Source organism: Cephus cinctus, unplaced genomic scaffold, assembly GCF_000341935.2.
Source record: "Cephus cinctus unplaced genomic scaffold, Ccin1 Ccin1_scaffold1034, whole genome shotgun sequence".
Classification (NCBI taxonomy): domain Eukaryota; kingdom Metazoa; phylum Arthropoda; class Insecta; order Hymenoptera; family Cephidae; genus Cephus; species Cephus cinctus.
The window spans coordinates 428,317-447,889 of record NW_014333567.1 but is presented as its reverse complement, the minus strand read 5'-3'; the positions used below and the strand labels follow the sequence as shown (position 1 = coordinate 447,889).

At 51.5% G+C, this 19,573-nt stretch overlaps 1 protein-coding gene across 7 annotated transcripts in view; it reads right to left on the bottom strand.

Annotated features, from left to right (window-relative positions):
• The window catches only part of LOC107271701 (AF4/FMR2 family member 4), a 48,018-nt gene that overhangs the window by 25,378 nt on the left and 3,067 nt on the right, over nt 1-19,573 (bottom strand). For 4 of the 7 annotated variants that reach the window (XM_015747993.2, XM_025088966.1, XM_015747995.2 and 1 more), the window contains one exon: nt 970-1,162. In XM_015747993.2, the coding sequence (XP_015603479.1) occupies nt 970-1,162 (193 nt within the window). Of the gene's footprint in view, nt 1-969; nt 1,163-1,305; nt 1,620-4,965; nt 5,638-12,432; nt 13,515-19,573 lie in introns of those variants that run through there. The other 3 variants (XM_025088969.1, XM_025088970.1, XM_025088971.1) reach the window with 3 other exon arrangements.

Genomic DNA, 19,573 nt, shown 5'->3' with positions numbered 1-19,573 from the left:
CCACCCCGCCACCCACCGCCGAGCCTCGGGACGTCACAGTCCTCGACGCTACTGACGTAGTGGACCCGGAACGGGCGAGAGACGTCCTTCTCGGGAGCTTCTTGGAAGCCAACGTTACCTACGAGAAAGCAACCGTGGTCCACGTGGGTGAGATTGATCTCTGCGTTCGGAAAGCCCACCACCCGAGACACACGAAATTGTGTACCGTAGCACAGTGCAAGAGAGCATGGCAATCGCTTACATCATTTTACCCACCGTTTCGTCAAATCGACGAACGCACTTTGAAAAAAAAATATATACATATATATAGTCAGTAAGCCTGAAGTTCGCACGGGCGCGGAGGAGCAACGCTTAGGAATGGAGGATTGAAAGGTCGCAAGGATCGCAGAGCACGTGGTAAGTCCGCTGGCCTTGGTTGGGACGCCCATGGACGACCTGTATAATTTGGCGAAAGGAGGGAAAAGCCAGAGCCAGTAACGTAGGGACGTCGCCTGCGGGTCTCGTCGTAAGGGGCTGGGCGCTTGGAAACGCGTCCAACGATTTAAGAGAATCCGTTGCTCACGGAAATTCGGCAATTCAGGTTTATTATGAAAGTGTAAAAGACGTCTGGCACCTGTTGAACAAATCCGAGCCAGGAAGAAAATTGCAATATGCAGGGGTTAGCGAAGAGCAGAGAGTAGGAGGAAAACGAGAGGATGGATCGCATTCACCAAGCGGAATCTTATATGGCAGGAAGTCGAGAGAGAGAGAGAGAGAGAGAGAGAGAGAGAGAGAGAGAGAGAACGCGGCAACACTTCCGGTAGACAGATCGATGGGTGAGGAGCAGCTGCTGCGAAAGTTAATCCTCGAGGGAGCAGAGATCAGAGTCGGAGGTATAAAGTAAATCCTGGGACGAGAGCGACGTCCCGAGGACTTGAGAGAGTGGGAGGGAGTTCCTGGGCAAATGAGGAAACGTTTTAAGAGACTCACCCTCACGGGAGCACGGAAGAGCGGAGCGGTGGCTGCAAGAGGATTCGAATGATGATGGTGTCCATGATGATGCCCGTGATGACGGTGACCGTGACGGCTGTCAGGACCTCCTCCAGCAGCCGCTTGCTCCGCCTGGACCGACATCGCCGCTCGGATCTGTCGTTCCCGTTCCCGAAGACGGTCCCGGTCCACGCTGAAACAGAAATCATTGCAATGTACTTTTCAAGGCTATCTTTCTCTCTCTCTCTCTCTCTCTCTCTCTCTCTCTCTCTCTCTCACTCTCTTACAGGTCAATGACACTTGACATAAAGGAGAACCCGCACGCAACATTCTTACCAGAGAAAAAGGAAAATTACATGAGGATTCGCGTTATTGGACGAAACGAGTATGACGTCACTGGCTATTCATGTCTCCGAATGAAACCTGCGATTCGTAACCTCGCTCACTTCGGGCTGATTTTAAATACGCGATAATTTCCTGGCTCGACGCTATTCCCAATAACTTCGTCGGAACTTCGTATTTGCGCCTTGAGTCAAACTCCTTCTCGAGTGACCCCCCGACGCCCCATCAGGAGCCGAGTCGAGAGGCTGCAGCAGGTCGCAGGAGGATCGTCGCGCACAACGTAGATATCTGGCCGATGCGATCGGTCCTGAAAGCGTCGCGACGCGTCACGCTGTTTTCAGGAAACGGCTACAAAAGTCTTTCACGTTGACTGAGGTAATGAGAATCTTTTCCGAAATCAGGATTAAAAAGCGGGAGTGAGGAATCTGGAACTACTGCGCCTGCGCACGTGGCGCGAGACACTGTTCGATCTTTTTCTTATTCGCTCGTTTGGCGTCTTCGATGCGTCGGAGGGTTCGACTCGCGCGTGTGACGTCACGCACGTCGGACGGGAGCATGCACTCGAGCGTCCGTATCTATTTCGGTGAACGATATAGGGGCGCACACGCGCACCCGCGCACCCGCGCGCACGTGTGCCCACGCATGCAGGCGAGCACGCAGCGTACTGTCATTAGCGAATAATTGACAGGCATTTCGAGAGAGCAATTGGCCTAGCTGCTGCCGGGAGCCAAGGAGGGACCCTGCGAGTCGCGGGGCAGGGGGAAAGAGAAGATCAGAGCGAAGGCGGCAACGGCGGCGGCGGGAGTCGTCCTCGCGCGCGCGCGACTCCCGATCGGATTCCCAGTGATACGTCGACACGCAGTATGATCAAATGTAACGATGCGATAACGCGATGGGTCGTTAAGTGAAAGCGGCCGAGGAATTAATGCTGCTTGGCCAAAAATAGAGTTCAAAAGTGCTAACGTGCTCCGCGGCTGCTCCGCGGCGCTCTCGTCGTCCTCGTCAACAGCCGAGCAGCACGGCCGTCGTAAAGTGCGACGCGCCCATCGGCCTCTCGTCGTCGCGGCGACACACAGTGTTTCCTACGTATCTGACGCGCGCGCGCGCGCGCGCACTCGGCCAGTGTGTGCCATACGTGTCTCGAATTGACTCGAGGTTTAGTTAGTCGGTTGGTCGTTCGCTCGTTCGCTCGTTCGCTCGGAATCTCTACACGTCAGGAAGAGTGGGAGAAAGAGAGCGCGGACGACTGTTGCGTGTCTGAGCAAGAGAACGTGAGAGCAACAGAAAGATACGGAGGGGGGGGAGAGGGAGAGAGAGAGAGAAAGAGAGAGAGAGAAGGAGCAAGCTGCCGCGCGTTTATTTTGAGCCCGCGAAGGCTAAGCGGCGTATTGCACGGCTGCGAATTCTCGTTGATTCGACGTCCGTCGTTCTCACACTCCTTTCTGGCAATGTCGACGCACCGCGTCACGACGCTACCGCAACCAGAGCAGAACAGTTGGACTTGTAACCAAAAATGACTCGCCTCTCGCGTGGGACGAGGACAGCCGAGAAACTTCCGGCGGCTCGACTGAGCGCGACACGTCAGTTTAGCGAGAAACAGAAATGTCCAGAGTCGCCTGAGGAATTCTCAAGAAATTGCGAGACGACGGGGAGACAAGAATAGCAAGGGGGGAGAGAAGAAGGAACTGCGAGAGGTGACGACGGGGAAGAAGAAGAAGAAGAATGAAAGGGTCCGAATAATCCGTTGCGATCGTCGCGGCTCATAATTTTCGGCTGAGCTCAAGAGATCAAGGATCGGGTTGACTCTGCGTCCCCTTGACACTGGCACACTGGCACCGTTCGATCGGTCACGGGGAAAAGAGGCAACGAGTCGTCGAGGCGTCGAGGCGTCGAGGCGAGTGACGACGTCGCCGTAGCCTTCGGACTCTCCCCGCGGAATACGTCGCAGTCCAGATCCTTGCTTGCTTATTAAAACGTTCGAACAGCTCGTTAACATACTAAGACTCAAAGACTCGATCGAAGACTCGAATTTCAGAATCGAATTCGCTTTCGGGTCGACCTGAAGCCGTGAGTGTGAGTCCGCGATGCGGCAAGGTCGGAGGTCGGTGCCGCGCCACGTCGACGCAGGCCTACGTCACAAGACCCTCGTGACGTATACCTAAGTCAGGTTCGAGACTTCAGGGGGATCGATGGATCAGCAGCCTGAGAGATTCGTGTAGCCTTTCGCAAATGGCATCTCGACTACATCGAATTCCTAATATTCAGTTAATCTAGCACATATAGCGACAGACAATGGGAGACTCCTTCGCATTGACAGCCCAATCAAAGCGGCGAACTGAGGTGACGGCTCGACCAGGGGGGAAGAGACGAGGGGTGTCGTCACTCTCGAGGATAAGACTCGACCGGCATTGGTCACTTCCTACTTTTGTTACAAGAAACACGTATAGGCTTTCAGTTTCAGTAACGCCATCTTGAAAATCGGCTGAAATTGATCGAATAAACTGCAGACACTCCACTCAACAGCACAATCCGCACAAACGTTGATTCTTAAGGAATGCAACGTTTTTATGAATTTCCATGAAGCGACGCGAATTCTCCGGTACGACTCAATGATCGCCGAAGTTCCTAAAAATATACGGACCCGACCCGATTCTACGAACACCTACGAGCCAAACATCAACCCCCCTTCCCTCTTCCCCGTCTATTTCTCTCACGCGCATGCAGCACACACTCTTCTGCCCGTCTTCTTTCTACTTTATTCTACCTCAATCTACGTCACTTTCCACTTCTCCGGTTGTTCTTTATATTTCTTTTTTTTTTACAGCGCATTATAGCAAGTTTCCTCAACAGGGAGAAAGAGAAGTAAAGCGTGAGAGAGATTGGGTAGTTGCTGAACGAAGCGTCTATAGACAGACTCGGTATGAAATTATTAATAGGAGGAAGACGAAGATGTTGATAGAAATTTTTGAAACGAAAATCTATTGTGTAGAGGATAGTGACAACAGAGCATCGGCAGTAGGAACCGCTAGTGGCAGCTACGGCGGACTGGCAGTTACGCAATCCGGGCGCAGCGCACCAAGAGCGACCAGCAAAGGAGAAGAGGAAAAGAAGCCAGTGAGAACGATATAGATGACACGGACGAGGAAAGGCTGTTGGTGTTGAGACAGGGGCAGATTGAGATAAACGATAGAACACGAGCCCTGGATTCCAGCCATTATCAAGGAAAACACCACCGCCCGACCTTCGTTGTCGATTCAGAGCTATGTTTAACGTCATATAGATAAGCGAAATTTCCCTCTCTCTCTACCAGACTTGGAAGACTCTTGAAACCCATGAAACACCGTTTCCCTGCTACCACACCGAAATACATCTTATTGACACAGAAGACCGTATCTTGCGATTGTGGCTTCGAGTCTGATCCATCAATTTAGACTCATATTATCTCCGTTTGCATTCTTGCAGAAAGTCTACACGACGTGCACATAGATACAAGCATAGAGCACGATGAATATTGTCCGAATGAAATCAGAAGGAACGAGCTTGACGCACATATCCGTGATTGCTCCCAAATATATTGCGACATCACCTAACAAATCATTGCTTATTCTTAATACTCAGCCTCGTCGCAGAATTCGCATATCCATAGAGACTCACCAAGTGTTCAAAATTGTCGAGTTCTTGGTGGACTATCCAAATAAAATTCCGTGGGCACTGACACACTTCCTCCAAGAGGCACTGCTCGAATTAACAATAACAACAACAGCGAAGATAACAGGGAGGATTTCAATAAGGATAATAACAAAGAAGATTCCGACGACCACAAGGACGAGTAGCACGACGTAGAAGACGCGGCGGCGGCGGCGGGACTTGGCGGCGGCCTTACGTCCCTCACAAACAACAACACCACTCTCATTATTTCGGCGCGTCACACTGATAACACTGCGCGAGTGAGCGGCTAATCCAGACGCGCGCTCCTCACCAATATACACACAATACGACACAGCACCGCAAAAACGTAACGTAACAACGAAATGCACTGCAGCACGATCTACGGCACCGCCAAGCACACTTTTCGAGTAATTAGGCTCCGAGGAGTCGATTATCGGAGACACGTTAGGCGTGCGACATGTCACACATTCCACTAAGAGATATCCTGCGACGGAATAACGAAGGCAGTGATGCACAAACGCACCGAGGCCGCGAGGCACGCTTTTCGAACAGTAGAAATCCGCGTACACGGCCAGCCGCACATCTAACGCAAAGGCTATCGCGAGGTTCACGCGGCACGAACTAAAGAAAAAAGCGGCGAGAGCGCGTCGAGCGGCAAGAGGGGGAGGTATACTAACGCGATAGCGGCGGCAGCGACGGCGACGGCGACAACAGCAGCGACCACCAACTCTGCTAGTAGGAACTACTACGACGTGCGCCGCTAGAGTGGGAGATTATCAAAATGGCCGCGCGCTCGACCGACACGCCGCCTTTCGCGGAAACCGCCAGGTCCCCACCGAGTTCTACACCAATAGTCAGCCCTCCTACTAGCTGCCGTGCCACAGCATTGCAGCACGACGCACACCCCCTCCTCCTCCCCCGCGCAGACTGCCTAACAAAAGGATAAACTTTGACCACCAATCGGATTCGGATTATAAGGTTAACTATCTTCTATACTTGCGCCAATTTCCTTCGGCCTGATCACAGTTCTCCTCTATCGATACATCCTCTTGGTTATTCCCAACTACGTAACGCGCTCCTAGCAAGTACATTATTTCACGGTGACCATGGAAACCAAGTTTGTTGAAAGGTTTCGCATCTTACTCCGTCACATTGTCAGACGCAACACTAGCTACCGTGTAGGCCGACCTAACCAAGATGGCGTTTAGCTTCAGCAGCACCGATGACACGAGTACATTAACAAAGAAGCTTAGAAGAAGCAAAACGAAGAGACTCGCCACTGGATGCGATCTCGCGCGGCCAACGTTTACGCTGTAGCCACAATTGCACGCGGAAGGTGTTCGCTACTCGGGCTCCAACGCGATGCTTAGCGTGAGAGAGCTCGGACTCCTTGGGTACCCAGGGCTACCAGGGCTACAGTTGCACATGTTCAAGAATCGCCGAAGAGCTGGCACAGAGATTGAAAGAGCTGGAGGAGCCGCAGAAGGTGAAGGCAGCGGAAAAGCAGCCGAGTAAGCAGAAGCCTAGTGCCTGCCACGCGGTCTAGATGTCACTGCGCGATGGCGCCGCGCCGCATGAAAGTACCCAGGATTACGATAGAGTACCGAGCAAACGAAAGTACTACCGGTGCTCAACTTCTTTCAGGCATCCGTCCTGCTAGCTGATCTACTGGCTCTAAGCACTCTATCCCTGAGACTCCCCTCCTTCTCCTTCAACCCTGTCAATTCACTGAAACACCCATTGATTTACCAGCATTCCTCTTTGGAATAGTCGACGACGTTCCTGGGCGAACCTGTACGTGAACGTGTTTATCACTCGAGAAAGTAGCCGACTTAACTGGAGAACAACGGGACCATGTACTCGGGAGGAATTGGTTCGCAGAATTCTCATGAGCCTCGCCCCAAGCCAGAGGAAAGGTTCTCGAGATACAACCGGAAATCGTGCCAATATGCGGCAAAAGACTTTCGACTACTATCGATCGCTCCGGAAAAAAACCCTTGGCGAGGACACGCGCCTAAGCACTGTCGTCTCTCTCTCTTTCTCTCCCGACTACTTCGTCCTCCCCTCTCACCTGTCAGTGCGAAAGGATGCACGTGAATCCATATCCTATCCATTTAATGTGATATAATCTAAAGTAAAAAAGAATCCGACCGTAAGAGACTCTCTCTTCGTCCTCAAATATCCCTCGGCTCTTTTGAAACTCAGATTCCCTGGAGACTAGCTTATTCCCATTTAAAAATCGTGGATGGCACGATTCTGTAGGAAGAAGAACGCGAAGTTCGGAAGAGATTCGTAACCCCGTACTTGATCCAACATATTGATTTTGTCTGCCTTACTACGCGGAGCATACTACTACGTGTATACGTGTGTGAACCCACGTTGGTACGCTCGCCAGTCTATGCAGGCGAGAGTAGTGCGATACTACGTACTTACGAATACATAAAAACGATTGAAACCCGTTTTCGACGTAAAACTTTGCCAGAGGCTCGACCAGGAGACGCGACCGTGCAGGAAGTGCAATTCGCACATGGCGAGGAGGTGCAGCAGCCGATGGGCTAAAGATCGCGAAGTGACAATGAAAATGATCAATCAATGATCCGTCATGTACCTAAAATGTTTACCCGGTTAGTCGGAGGAAATTCGAAGAGTCCAAAAGTGACAGGTAGAAGAAGAGGAGAGTGGGCCGTTACGCGAGATTGGACAACTGTGCAAGATTATCCCGAATTGAGACTTAGGCCAAAGAAAAAGATACAAAAAGAAAATGTCCTACGTTACAGGGAAACATGCTGATGGGGATTCATGAGCGAGGATAGCGTACGTGTCCAAGACATGTAAAATCGAGGCAAAAGAGTCGATATCGTCTAAGGTTGAAGTTAGACTCAAGTTTAACTCACCAATTGAAATTTCGACAAAGGGATTCCTCACTAATTAGCCTTGTAACTCTGCAATCGCGTCTCTTTCACGAAAGCACTTCTTCTTCTTCTCCTTCTTCTTCTTCCTCGGCTTCTATCAGACATCACGCACGATTCTCTAGACGAGCGTAACTTCACAATACATCGAACACGTTTTCAATAGAAGCATGGTCGATCGGAGAAAACGAAGGGAAGAAGGCACAAAAAAATAACAGTGACGAACGAACTTCCCGAAGTCAAATGGCCAAAGCAACGAGTGGGTCTCCTAAGCCAGTGACACTATAGCACATTGGGACACAACGAGGGGCCTGTAGTGTAGCGCGAGGAGGAGAGGGTGCTGCCAGTTCAGGATTCGTCCGAGAGACGGGAGCAGGGAGAATAACAGGAGACTATCAGGGGTCACTGACTAAGGGATCGAGGAGCGAAGCAGTGGAGGCACCAGGGAACGAAGAGAGCGCTGGAACTAACTAGGAAACCAATAGCGGCGGAAGCCAAATTTTCAAGGGGCCCAAGAGGGCGCCAGCCTGGCCACGTGTATCCGGAGCGTGCAGACCTGTGCTTTTTTGAGAATTTAGTATTTGCGGGGTTGTTAACGGGGTGTTTTGCGACCGGTGAAAACATTGCGAAGCGTGAGGCAAGGAGGACTAGCTGGCTGGTAAACGGGCAAAGGACTTGAGGCGGATTTTGGGGATCCACCGAAGAGAACAAAGCCGACTAAACCGAATCCCAAGAGCCAAACTGTTGCTCTCCTGTTCGAGACGGACCTCGGACTTCCGCCCTTTCGTCCCCTCAGACTGTCTGGATCTCTCCAATTTACATATTTCTCCCTTATTCACCGACCACCCTCGCCCATCATCCACTAGCTCCCTCGCCCATCGACTGATTTTCTTACGCGATGAATATAAAACGTACACGTGGACCACTTGCACGACTCCCCGATAGTCTGTTACTGCTCTTCGCTGGTTCTCCACGCAATTCAGCAGCGAATATTGCACACTGGTTACATGTGCAGAAGCAATTTATTTCTGGGAATCCCGCATACGATATACCGTTAGGTGATTCGGTTTGTTTGCTGGTATAGCCAAAACTTCGAGGCTAAAGAAAGAAAGTGAAGAGGAGGATGGAGCAGCGCATTAAAAATGCGTTAAAGGGAACAAGAAGTCGGGACCGGCGTAAGACGTGCAATAAAAGACTTTGTACGACGATAGGCCGCCCACTGTCAATAGGGACCAAAGGACTCTACCTGGCATGCAGGAACCTCGGCTGCTCACGGCTGAGTCATTGTCACCCGAGGCCACACGAAGGCTGAAGCTTCTCAGTGTACAACATGTAGATACATACATACATTAGTAGTATGCACAATTGAAAAGCAATTCGGTGCTAGCATTCACGCACTACCAATACGCCCAAGCGCTCATTCGCCCATTCGGCCATTCGCCAACGTTGAATGTCCCATTGGGATAGGGTCAATCAACTGGTAAGTCGTTAACGAAAAGGTTCAGAATACTGAAATTCTGCAAGTGCCCACCCTCTATTACGACCCGCGCAAGCGGGGCAGGAACTTTGTGACCCTCCCGTTGTTGCCCTACGCTAGAGCAACAGCAACGATATTAGGCAAAGGATCAGGTATAAGGGTCAAGAGAGCCAATTAACGTATTGTTTACCTGGGAGACAAAGTTTACGCCAATTCAACGAAGTGACCAAGTTTTCGAGCTACCCTAACCCCCTGCAGCCCCTTTAAAAGCCTTTTTATCCTTCGAACCTACGAAATTGAATTTCGTCCCTATCGGCGATGCGTACTAATCGTAAGGTTCCATCAAGGAGAATAACTTGTGAAGAAAAGGACAGCAGACGAGACTGGCGATTATATCGAGCGGATGCGAAAGACGCGCAACGCTGAAGTCGAGAAGAAAACAGGTGGGAGGTCTGGGTCGAGTCGCGTAACATCGGTACCACATTGAGGGGCCATCTCCTAATGGGTTACGGTACGTTAAAAGTCCCCTGAATAAGCATATCGCTCGACATAGTAAAACGTCGTTTAAAGGTCGCAAGCTTTCGCGTCCTATTTACTTTGAAGACGCACGTGAGCACTGCACTGGGTCGCAAACCTTCCACGTATGTGGGGAACGTAGGGTGGTCGGTCTCCTCACCCGGTCACGGAGGCACACTCTATTAATGAGACACGCATGCTCACACTCTGTCCTCTAGCCACACCGCAGCCAGACCGATTAACGTCTAAGCCAGTTAGAACGGGCTGGGAGCGCAAGTCCTGCTGGTAGTCACCCTGGCGTTTTCTTCAACAGTTTTTTTCGAAAGTCTTTGCCTCCGTTGCCCGTTGGCATTTCAAAGGCGCGAATAGGACAGTAGTATGTACTTGGCTTTAGCCAGGCCGGAGACAACCGGAATATCGAGCGGCTACTACGGTATGGAGGACGGTAGGAAGCAATTAGACTCTAGGGGGATGAAGTACCCGGCTGTAACGCGTACGTATACACGCTCACGGGATAAATACAATAATTTTAATAATCCAGGGCTGATTATGCACGGAATCAATATCCAATGGACTCACCGAGTCCACAGACTCACATTGTCGGTACTTAATCTCTGATCGTGATCCTATCGGAGCTCTGTGCCGCCGAGTATTAACAATCCGAATAGTAATGAGGAAAATAAAGCTAGCTGGGAGCTTATAGCTACGAAGAAGTGAAAATTAGCGTAACGCTACTGTCATCCTGCATTTTCAAAAATCACTATCATACGTACCAATCACCACCGTTATATCGCTTAGTCAAAAGATTCAAGTATATCAGATTCCTTGCCGCGCCCCCCACCCCACGTTGTCTGGAGGTCGAACGGCTACCCCGGGGGAAAAAAAAGTGTATAAGCCAAACAAGAGTTGTCCTACGTATAGCTACCCTCGTTTGCGCGGGCATTCGACTGGGAGGGACGCGTAAAAAAGCGTCGCTCGACGCGCCACTTATTTTTTTTCTTGCGAATCATTTTTTACTAGTCTAACTGAAACTTCTTTCGTTCCCCCAGTGAAGCGTATCCAGCTACATATATATGGACTTATTCGATATAAACGGCCTGAGGTTGGCTCGGCCATAGAAATCAAATGCATAGACTAACGTGTATGAAATTGATTCTTATCCATGGAAACATTTGATTAGCGACGAAGAACACAGTATACGAAGAGGGAAGCAGAAGCAGCGTCACTTCAAGCATCATTTCTTATCTAAGAAACGGAATAACAGTGGGCGACCTGTGCTCGTAGATGTCCGAGAGCGCGACGTATACATATTTACACTCCGTTCGACGATTTCAATATAAAAGCAGAGCTACTATACCCAACTTAAGGACATAAGCGGGTTACGTTGCATTACAGGTCGTGTGGGGGGGCGGGGGGATAGTGCTGGCGCGCAGAACGCGTGACGACATCGGCAACAGTTTCTTTTTTCCAAGTTACCGAGGTGCCTTCCGTTCCTTCCCTTTCTTTACCTTCTGACCCGAGTCGCAATCCAGCAGCACACAGCTTACTGCTTTCGATCATTCGACTCCTGGTCTTTGATCGACGTCACGTGTCGGACTGCCCGGTAGCCATTCAATGATCATCGTAATGGAGGTTATCACGTCGCATAATAACAGATTCTGATTTCGCATTCTCACCCATGGGTCCCTGTGAGCCGCGGCGACCTGTCGTATCGATTCCTCATTCGTGTCTCTTATGTGCTGTGTCAAGCTGACTACTCCGTTTCTTTGAAGTTTCGAGGAGAAGGTTTTTTAAATTGAGATGTGGCCAAACGACAAAGAGAGGAACTGCCGAGGAAGATGAAGAAGAGACTCACGAGAGAATAACCGCGAAGCAGCTATCGATTGACTGTCAAAAGATGCAGAAAGAACTGCGAGCTGCCTCGACTAATTGCATCTTCCTGCCAAGTATCGTTTCGCTGAAGCAAGTCGATTGCGTTTGAGGAATGACATCAGTAGCGCTGCCTGTTGAGTGTCGCCAGTATGGCTATTACAATATGACAATTACTCATCGCGGTCGACTGACGACGTCCATTCGCTCGACTGTCCTACTGCTTCTGGCGAGTACGGGAAAGTATCCAGCCGAGATCTCGGTGTAACTTTTCACATTGCTTGTTCCTTTGGTGCAGGTGCACATTATTTTCCACTGGAGTTACTTCCTATCAGACACTCCTTGAGAGGGTGCGACTTCAGTGGAGAGGGAAGTATTAGAAATTAGAAAGCAGAAAGAAATGAGAGAAAGAGAAGCAGAGCGGAGAGAAACAGTGGAAGCACGTCTTGGATGCGAAAAACTTATATTCCATTAGAGATAAGTACCAGGCTGATTCGATGTAAAATTCGAAAATCTTGGCAGCAAAGAACGAAGAAAGAGCTCCGTCGTACTCTGCAGTACGAAGGAACGAGTCTGCGACAGAACGCAGGGTGAACGAGTAAGTATAGATGGAAGAAAGAGAAAAGTACGAAATAAAGAGAGATATACTGTGGATCAGAGACTTTCCCGATGTGGACTTACCGTGGCTTTTTCATGACGTTCGCTTGCGAGCTCGTTGTTCTGTCGGGGTGTCACGTGTCGCACGTTGCCTCGAGTCTCATGGCATCAACCGCTCGTTACGGAGTTGAATTCGATTCGGTCGAAAATCCTCTTCCTCGAGAGAGCAAGAGCACGAGCGCGAAGCAAGAGATGAAGAAAGAGAAACACGATGCGCCTCTCTTCGACGGAAAAACTCTGGCAACGTCGCCTCACTCGTTCACTAGTTTTCTTGCTTCTCTCACGCTGTGCGACTTATGCACACCGTCCAATGCCAGCGTGCATGGACGCACGCAGCCAGCCAAACGACACACCGATGGAGGCAAAGCGCGCACCGACCGAGATATTTAGACCGACCGACCGACGGACATACCGACCGATCAGCCGACACCGAATGACGACGTTGACGTCGACGTCGACGTCGTCGTCTCGACGGCGGCCTCAGTCTCGTTGCAGCACAAATTCACACACGCACGGCCGCACAATGTACACACCAGTACACACCTAGGAGTGTGAATGTCCGAAATCCTGAACGAGGATTCCGTGTGCAAAAGAATTGAAAAGGTAAAATGGAAATAGTGGAAGAAAAATAGAGAAAATAAAATGGAGCAAAACGAAATACATAAAAGCGAGACGAGTTTCGCAGAGACGCGACGTTCCTCGCCGTTTCTCAGCGCTCTTGGTTGGTTGTGTTTTCGTGTGCACAATCTACTACGCGATATATAGCTGTCCCGTGCGTGCACCCTCACGGTTTTCGTTAATCGCACGTTTGCGAAGCTTGAAAATTCTTTTTTGAGGTTTCAGGGTACCTCGGACTCCTCGCGCGCACCCGCGCTGCCACAATCACACGCGCGACGCACCGCGAACCTTTAATTTTTCCACCATAATTCGATGTCACTTTGACTACTCTCACTTGCTTGCGGTGGCGGAAGCCATATTGCCATCGTCGTTCATGGCAGCGCCGGAGCGCCAACCGTAGCGGCGAAGGTGGAAAGCAAACCGACTCGAGCGATACTCCTAGCGCCATTACTCGGCGATTCTCGAACCTCGAGCTGCTGCTGCTACGAGTCTTTCCCAGCTGTCGCCTTCCCCGCAATCCCCACGTTCCCCCGGAGACTTTGAAGAGAAGCAACCATAGAAGCGACACATCAAGGCGCCATCGAGCAGCAAACAGGCCAGCCAGTTGCGGCTCCCCCCAGAGAACTGCCTTACCGACTCAGCAATACTCGGCTATGTTTATACCTTCCAACGTTCCTCCATCGCTTCCTTCTTCCCCTCGTCGTCCTCGCGCGCCATACTCGCACACAACCAACGACAAAACCCACAAATACGACACAGCGGCGGCAACAGCTTCACGCTCGCAGCGAACGTAACGGCGCGACGCGCATTATACGTGACGTAACGGTGCATCGGGCGAGCGCGTGCTCGACCACCAGTCCAGAGCGACGCACGCCAGCCTATTGCTTCTTTCTCTCTCGCTCATCGCCCCTTTGCCTTCACGCTCCCCCGAGAAATAATGGAAAAAGGCCGGGGTACACGCGCCACATTCATTTACTCTTTAATATACACGCTTCTCACTTTTCTTCAGCCACAAACATCGAACTGCGAATTAATGTCGCTGTGCGCAACATTGCGATCAGCAGGTCGCGTAATTTGGTCAAGCTCGAACGGTCAGTCAATATCGCCTGGTCGGTAGACTTTCTACCAACACCGTTAAAGACGGTAAGCAGTTATCTTAATCCGTCGGTACAACGGAAAATGCGATTGCACCGAAATCCGCAGAATAACAAAGATAACCAGCTGTTAGCTGTTTCCTGCTCGATCGGTTCCTGCTTTTCAGTTGCTCAACAACAACAAAGAACATTGCCATTACACATACGAGAACCCAAAGTCCATATTATCAGAGGACTTGGGCGCCTGACGTCACGGTATAGCCCCTCGTAGCTTCACGTGCTGGCCCAGAGTGAGGCAACCGTCGGCCATTGCTCGACATCGCAGTAAATTGCGCTTTTCCTTAAGCTGAATCACGCTTCGCCATGAACCTACCTTTGTCAGTAGCTATTGGAAGGACCTTCGCTCCGGCCGTTTTTCTTTCAGATTTCTCTCGCGGGCCTTATTCACGTACGTACACGCTCGCTTTATGCCAAGTCAGCGCTACACGATGCGTGGTAAAATTCGAAACAGCGTCACAACGGCCGATCGAGGATAAGGCCTGACAGTTGAGAAACGTGCCTGACTCGAATAACACTTGGCATCTTATCTGGCTTATTTGGAGATAACTGCCCTTGGGAGCATCGATCTCCTTAACGAGGAAATGTTTAATAAAAAGATTATGCAATGGAGATTGACATTTCATCCAGCTATCTCGTCTTTACGGTTCACGAGAAATTGCCGATTAGCGATCGAATGCGATCTGCAAAATCTATCGTGTTCCGCGGTTCTAACGGCAGACAGGCTCTGGTTTCCCTTTTCTTTGTTGGAAGGCGTCCCGACGACGGGATGCTGACGTCGCCGAGACGGGAGCCGAGAAAGTTCAGTTGCGGCAGTCGTGTTGATTCAAAGCGCCGTCGCGTGTCTCGCTCTTTCTTAATCCACTCGAGAACTGGTGTGCAGCAACAAGTTCCCGTCAACGCTAACCAGGTCGAAGTCCTCCCGTCTCGTCTTCCGACTTTGACGTCACCGGTGACGCATGTTTCTCCGTTACGTCACGCAAGCGCTACGTCACCCCATTCCGCATCAGCCTACGCGTCTCGCGCGCCTTGTAAACGCGCCCTACGCGTCCTACGCGATCATATGACAACGTACAATCTATACGCGCCTTTCCTATCTCGCTGCTACAATTACATGGAAATACGGTTTAACCTCCCATCAGTGGTCCTTTTCACTGCAAGATCAATAATCACTAGGAGAACGAATGCTCCACGCACGCTGCTCCCGAGAATTTGTTCTCTCCCAGAAGAAGACAGGATTTCGCATCTCCGATTGGTAGAATCTACTTAGGGCCCGATACCCCCTGAACGAGAGCTCGGAGACTCGGAGACTCGGAGACTCTTGGAGACCTCAGAGATCTCTCGTGGTCTCTTGGGACTGAAGCGGCACGCGTTATACATTGGCACTGATCACGCGCGCCCTGACGCGCCCGCTGACTCCCTTTCTTTCACGGCGTCCACGCTTCTCTGAACACGTCGTCCCTGTCTACGTGGAACCCTATTGATTTCTTGGTGGGCAGGGACGCGCGCAAACTTGGCTATCCGCTTTCTCCCTAAAGCACTCGTCGTATCCCTTACGGAGCCGAAATACTCGCAAGAGTCTATAGACGTGTTACGTGTTTCCAGAAAATTCCTATCTCTTTATCGTCCTGGCACCACGTGTCTACTGTTCTGGGATGCACAAACGGAATTTCCTATTCACTACCAGCTCTACCCTTGGCAAGTTTCCCTGGCTGGATATTCCTCGAGTCTATCCAATGATCTTTATCCTCGTTCGTGGCTCCTCACGCCTGACGTCACGAGTCAGGCTGACGCGGAGCAGCCCAGAGGAAGATATCGCAGCCCCAAGAGCAAACTTCTCGAGGCGTCTCTCTCGCAAGTCGATTGTGGAGTCGATTGACGAGTGGGCGAGAGGAAAATGGTGCGTCTCGCAAAGGCGTCGTGTCGTGTCGAGACGCCACGAAGAAATGCCCGGCTGGCCAGTGCGAGGATATATTTAGCGAGTTTGCCATTTCTCGACCCAGATACCCATCGGGAAGCAAAATGCTGCGTATGCCGGGGTCAGCGTCGGGCGGTCACTGCTACAGGCCGTCGCTTTTCATCGACGCGCGTCGCGACGCTTTCGCCGTGATTTTCAGCGTTCGTTCCTGCCTCCCAAGGCGCACTTGTGCGTGTCGCTCGGTTCGTAATTATTATAATAAATCCTGAACGATTAATAGGCAGTTAATGGAGCGGAGGAGAATGGTGGAGAACGGAGGAACGAGCCACAAGGTCTTGTTCGTCGAACGAATCGACGCCAGAGCCAATGGGCCAGCCAACTAGTTAGCCACCCAGCTAACCAACTACCCAACTAACGGGCTCAACGGACAAACAGGCAGTCGGCTGCCCAACCGACGAACCAACTGAGCCAATCGGCGCGGCCGGACGGATCCTCCCGATTCCGGAACGAGTCGACGGACACTCGCGAGGTTCACGCGAATTGGCAATGAGTTTTTCGAAACCTAATCGATTTCTGGCAGTCGTTTAGAATCGACCGGACGACCCGTCCAAATTCTTCTGGAGAAACTTTGATGTGAAAGCTCGGCAAAGTATCTCCGAATTATTTCAGAGCGCATCGAATAATCGGGAAGAAATAATCGAGCGAGTCGAGTGATTCGACAGGAATTTCGGATCTTCAGACTGACGAGATAACGCAGGTAGAGATAACTAGAGGGAAGCGGAGAGAGGAGTGAGCCAAGTAGCGGCAAGTAGCGGCAGCTTTGGATGCCTCGGCTTTCAGCTACCGCAGTTCGTTGGCCTGCGCAAGCTGTCGCCTTGAAGCTATTGCCTGTAGCGGAGCTACCGCAGCACAGCCTCTTTTCATGCATCGCACACACGTGCCACGTGCATATCTCGACTGTGTAGGTAAAGGCGCCGCGAATCGTCATTGCTGCTGCTTCGGCTTTGATTTTCAACATCTCTCGAGTATTTCATTTTGGCGGGGCTTGCAAAGGTCTCTCCCAAGCGGACTCTGATGAGTTCTGTCTCCGAAAAGACCTTCTCGTGTCGTCCCCGTGACACGTGTGCTTGAAAAACACATAGAAGTACATTTAAATGCACCGAACGTAGCGGCAAACGAAGAAACACGGGCAATCGGTTCTCGAGTACCTCTACTTCAGTTGGCCAACTGCGAATCGGCCGAGAAACGTACTTCAAGCAACGACACAACGGCTTTGCTTCCATCCCGAAAGGAACTTTCACTCGGGGCTGCGACGTAAACAAAACAGCCGACACGTGACGCCTCTATTGCGCAGTCCAAGCAAGATTTACTTGGTGCTCGGCGCTGCTCGCGACTATGCTAATCAAGCGGGAGAAGAGGAGGAGGAGGAAGAGGAGACTGGGTGGCGAGCGGGTGAGGCAGAAGGTGCAACCGTGGACAGAGAGAGAGAGAGGAGACGAAGGGATGGAGCCAGCCAGATGAATCTCGAAATGCCCCAATCCTGCCTCGATCGTTTAAATGACTCTTTGGCCAAGCGCGTCGCCCTGGCAACTAGGCGAGTATAAGCGCTATCAGCTGCTCCACAAGGAGGAGAGGAGAGGGAACGAAAAGGGAAGTAACCGATTGAAAAGAGGCTCAATTTAATCGTCAGGTAGGCCAGGCGGACGCGGCCGATAACTCGGCCGGATGAGTCCCAGGAGGAAATCTCAGAGGACTAACGGAACACTCGTCTCGCTCCTTCTGCTTCGTACGTTGGTCGCGCGTTCGCTCCACTGTGAACGTGCAGCGGGTTATCGCGACGAGAAGAGCGCAGCAGCGGCACCGCCATAAGCGAATTGCAGGGAATCTAGGGAATCTAGGGAATCTTTCGAAGCGGCGACAATGGATGCGCGATGTATACAGACCTTGAGACGTGCCGGAGCGACCTTCTACTACAGCCACTACAGCCAAGAGCGAAGTTCCCTATTGGAGACAAGATCAATGGTTGGCCGTTCGACCAGCAGCCAGTGGGACGTCTACGTAATATTAGGGCCGCTTAGAGGCGGCTGTTCAAATGTTTGATGCTTCGGTGGAAGCGTGTAAATAGAGGTTGGAACAAGTGCGCTTACATTCCAAAGGGACACAGACTGTGTCGAAGCTGGACCGAAGTGGCTGCTGCCGTTCTTACAGCACTCTGACCGAACATCCGCAGTAAAGGACCGGTGGAATTTCGGATCTGTACCAGCAGACGCTCCGATCGAGAAGAAATGGGCGGTTTCGTGTGAACCAGAGAAGTTGCCAAGTTGCACGGTCGTGCGAGCGCGGGCAAACTTGAAACTTCTAGCATTAGAAACCCGCGGGTGAAAGTGTCGACTGCAGGCTGATCCATGATATCGCGAGTGACATACCGGAACGTCCGTCATGACGTCGCCGAGGAGTCAGAATGATCCTTACAGGTACCTCGAGCATTGCGAGCTCAGTTGCAGATGAGCTCGAACGTTTACGGTTCGACGGAAGAGGATGACGGGTGAGAAGGGCAACTGGATCATGGAGATTCTACTTTCACTGACGATGGAAGATTTTGGAAATCGAGAAGTCGCGGAATTCTCTGGCTGAAGACTTCCCATAGGTCAGCGGGTTTGCGAGTCCAACGGCGAAAGCCTTCTCCTCGCCTTTCTCCCCGTGAACAGCTCTGCGCGAGAGTCGAAGCCGGACGTCAGGCTCACAATTCCTGCCTGGATCTTTGATGTTCAGGAGGAAAGCGCAAAAGCAAAATCCTACGGGAGGAACACGGTATCTCGGTAAATAGCATCGAAAAGTATCGCAGAAGGATTCCGGGGCACAAGGTCCCCAGGGGCCTGACACGGTAGCGGGGAAGCACGGAAGGTTCCGATTGGGATTTTTGCACGGCCGACCCTGTCCCACATCGCGTATCGGGGTCCTCGGTGGCCAAAGCCACCAAAGCCACGTTCACCAAATTGCTGGAATGTCGATCGTTCCCTCCTGTTGGACCGTCTAGTGGGGGGCGGAGAGGGAGGAGCTGGAGGGGAGGGAAGGTAGTGCGTGCAAAGAGACCTCGAGAGAGGCCTCCAATGTCGACCTAGCGTGACCTAGTGCGACCTAGTAATGCGCGGCACGGTTGCCTACCGCGTCATTGCCGCTGATGTTGCTGTTGCTGTCCCTGCTCTTGTCGTCAGGCATCTTGAATTCGGGGTTCGCACGTGCCCGAAGGCTACGCAAACGAGGCTACTCCGCGTAGCCTCCGAGTAGCCTCCGAGTAGCCTCCGAGTAGCCTCCGAGTAGCCTCGCGACAGTCCCTTCCTCGGAAAGTTTAGGCCCGTGGCACACGTGCCACGACGAGGCACTGCTCTCGCTCTGGCTGGCCAGTGCAAGTTGGATCGGAGAGAAAAGCATATGGAGGCGCGCACGTGGGATTCCGATAGATTGAAGATACAATCTG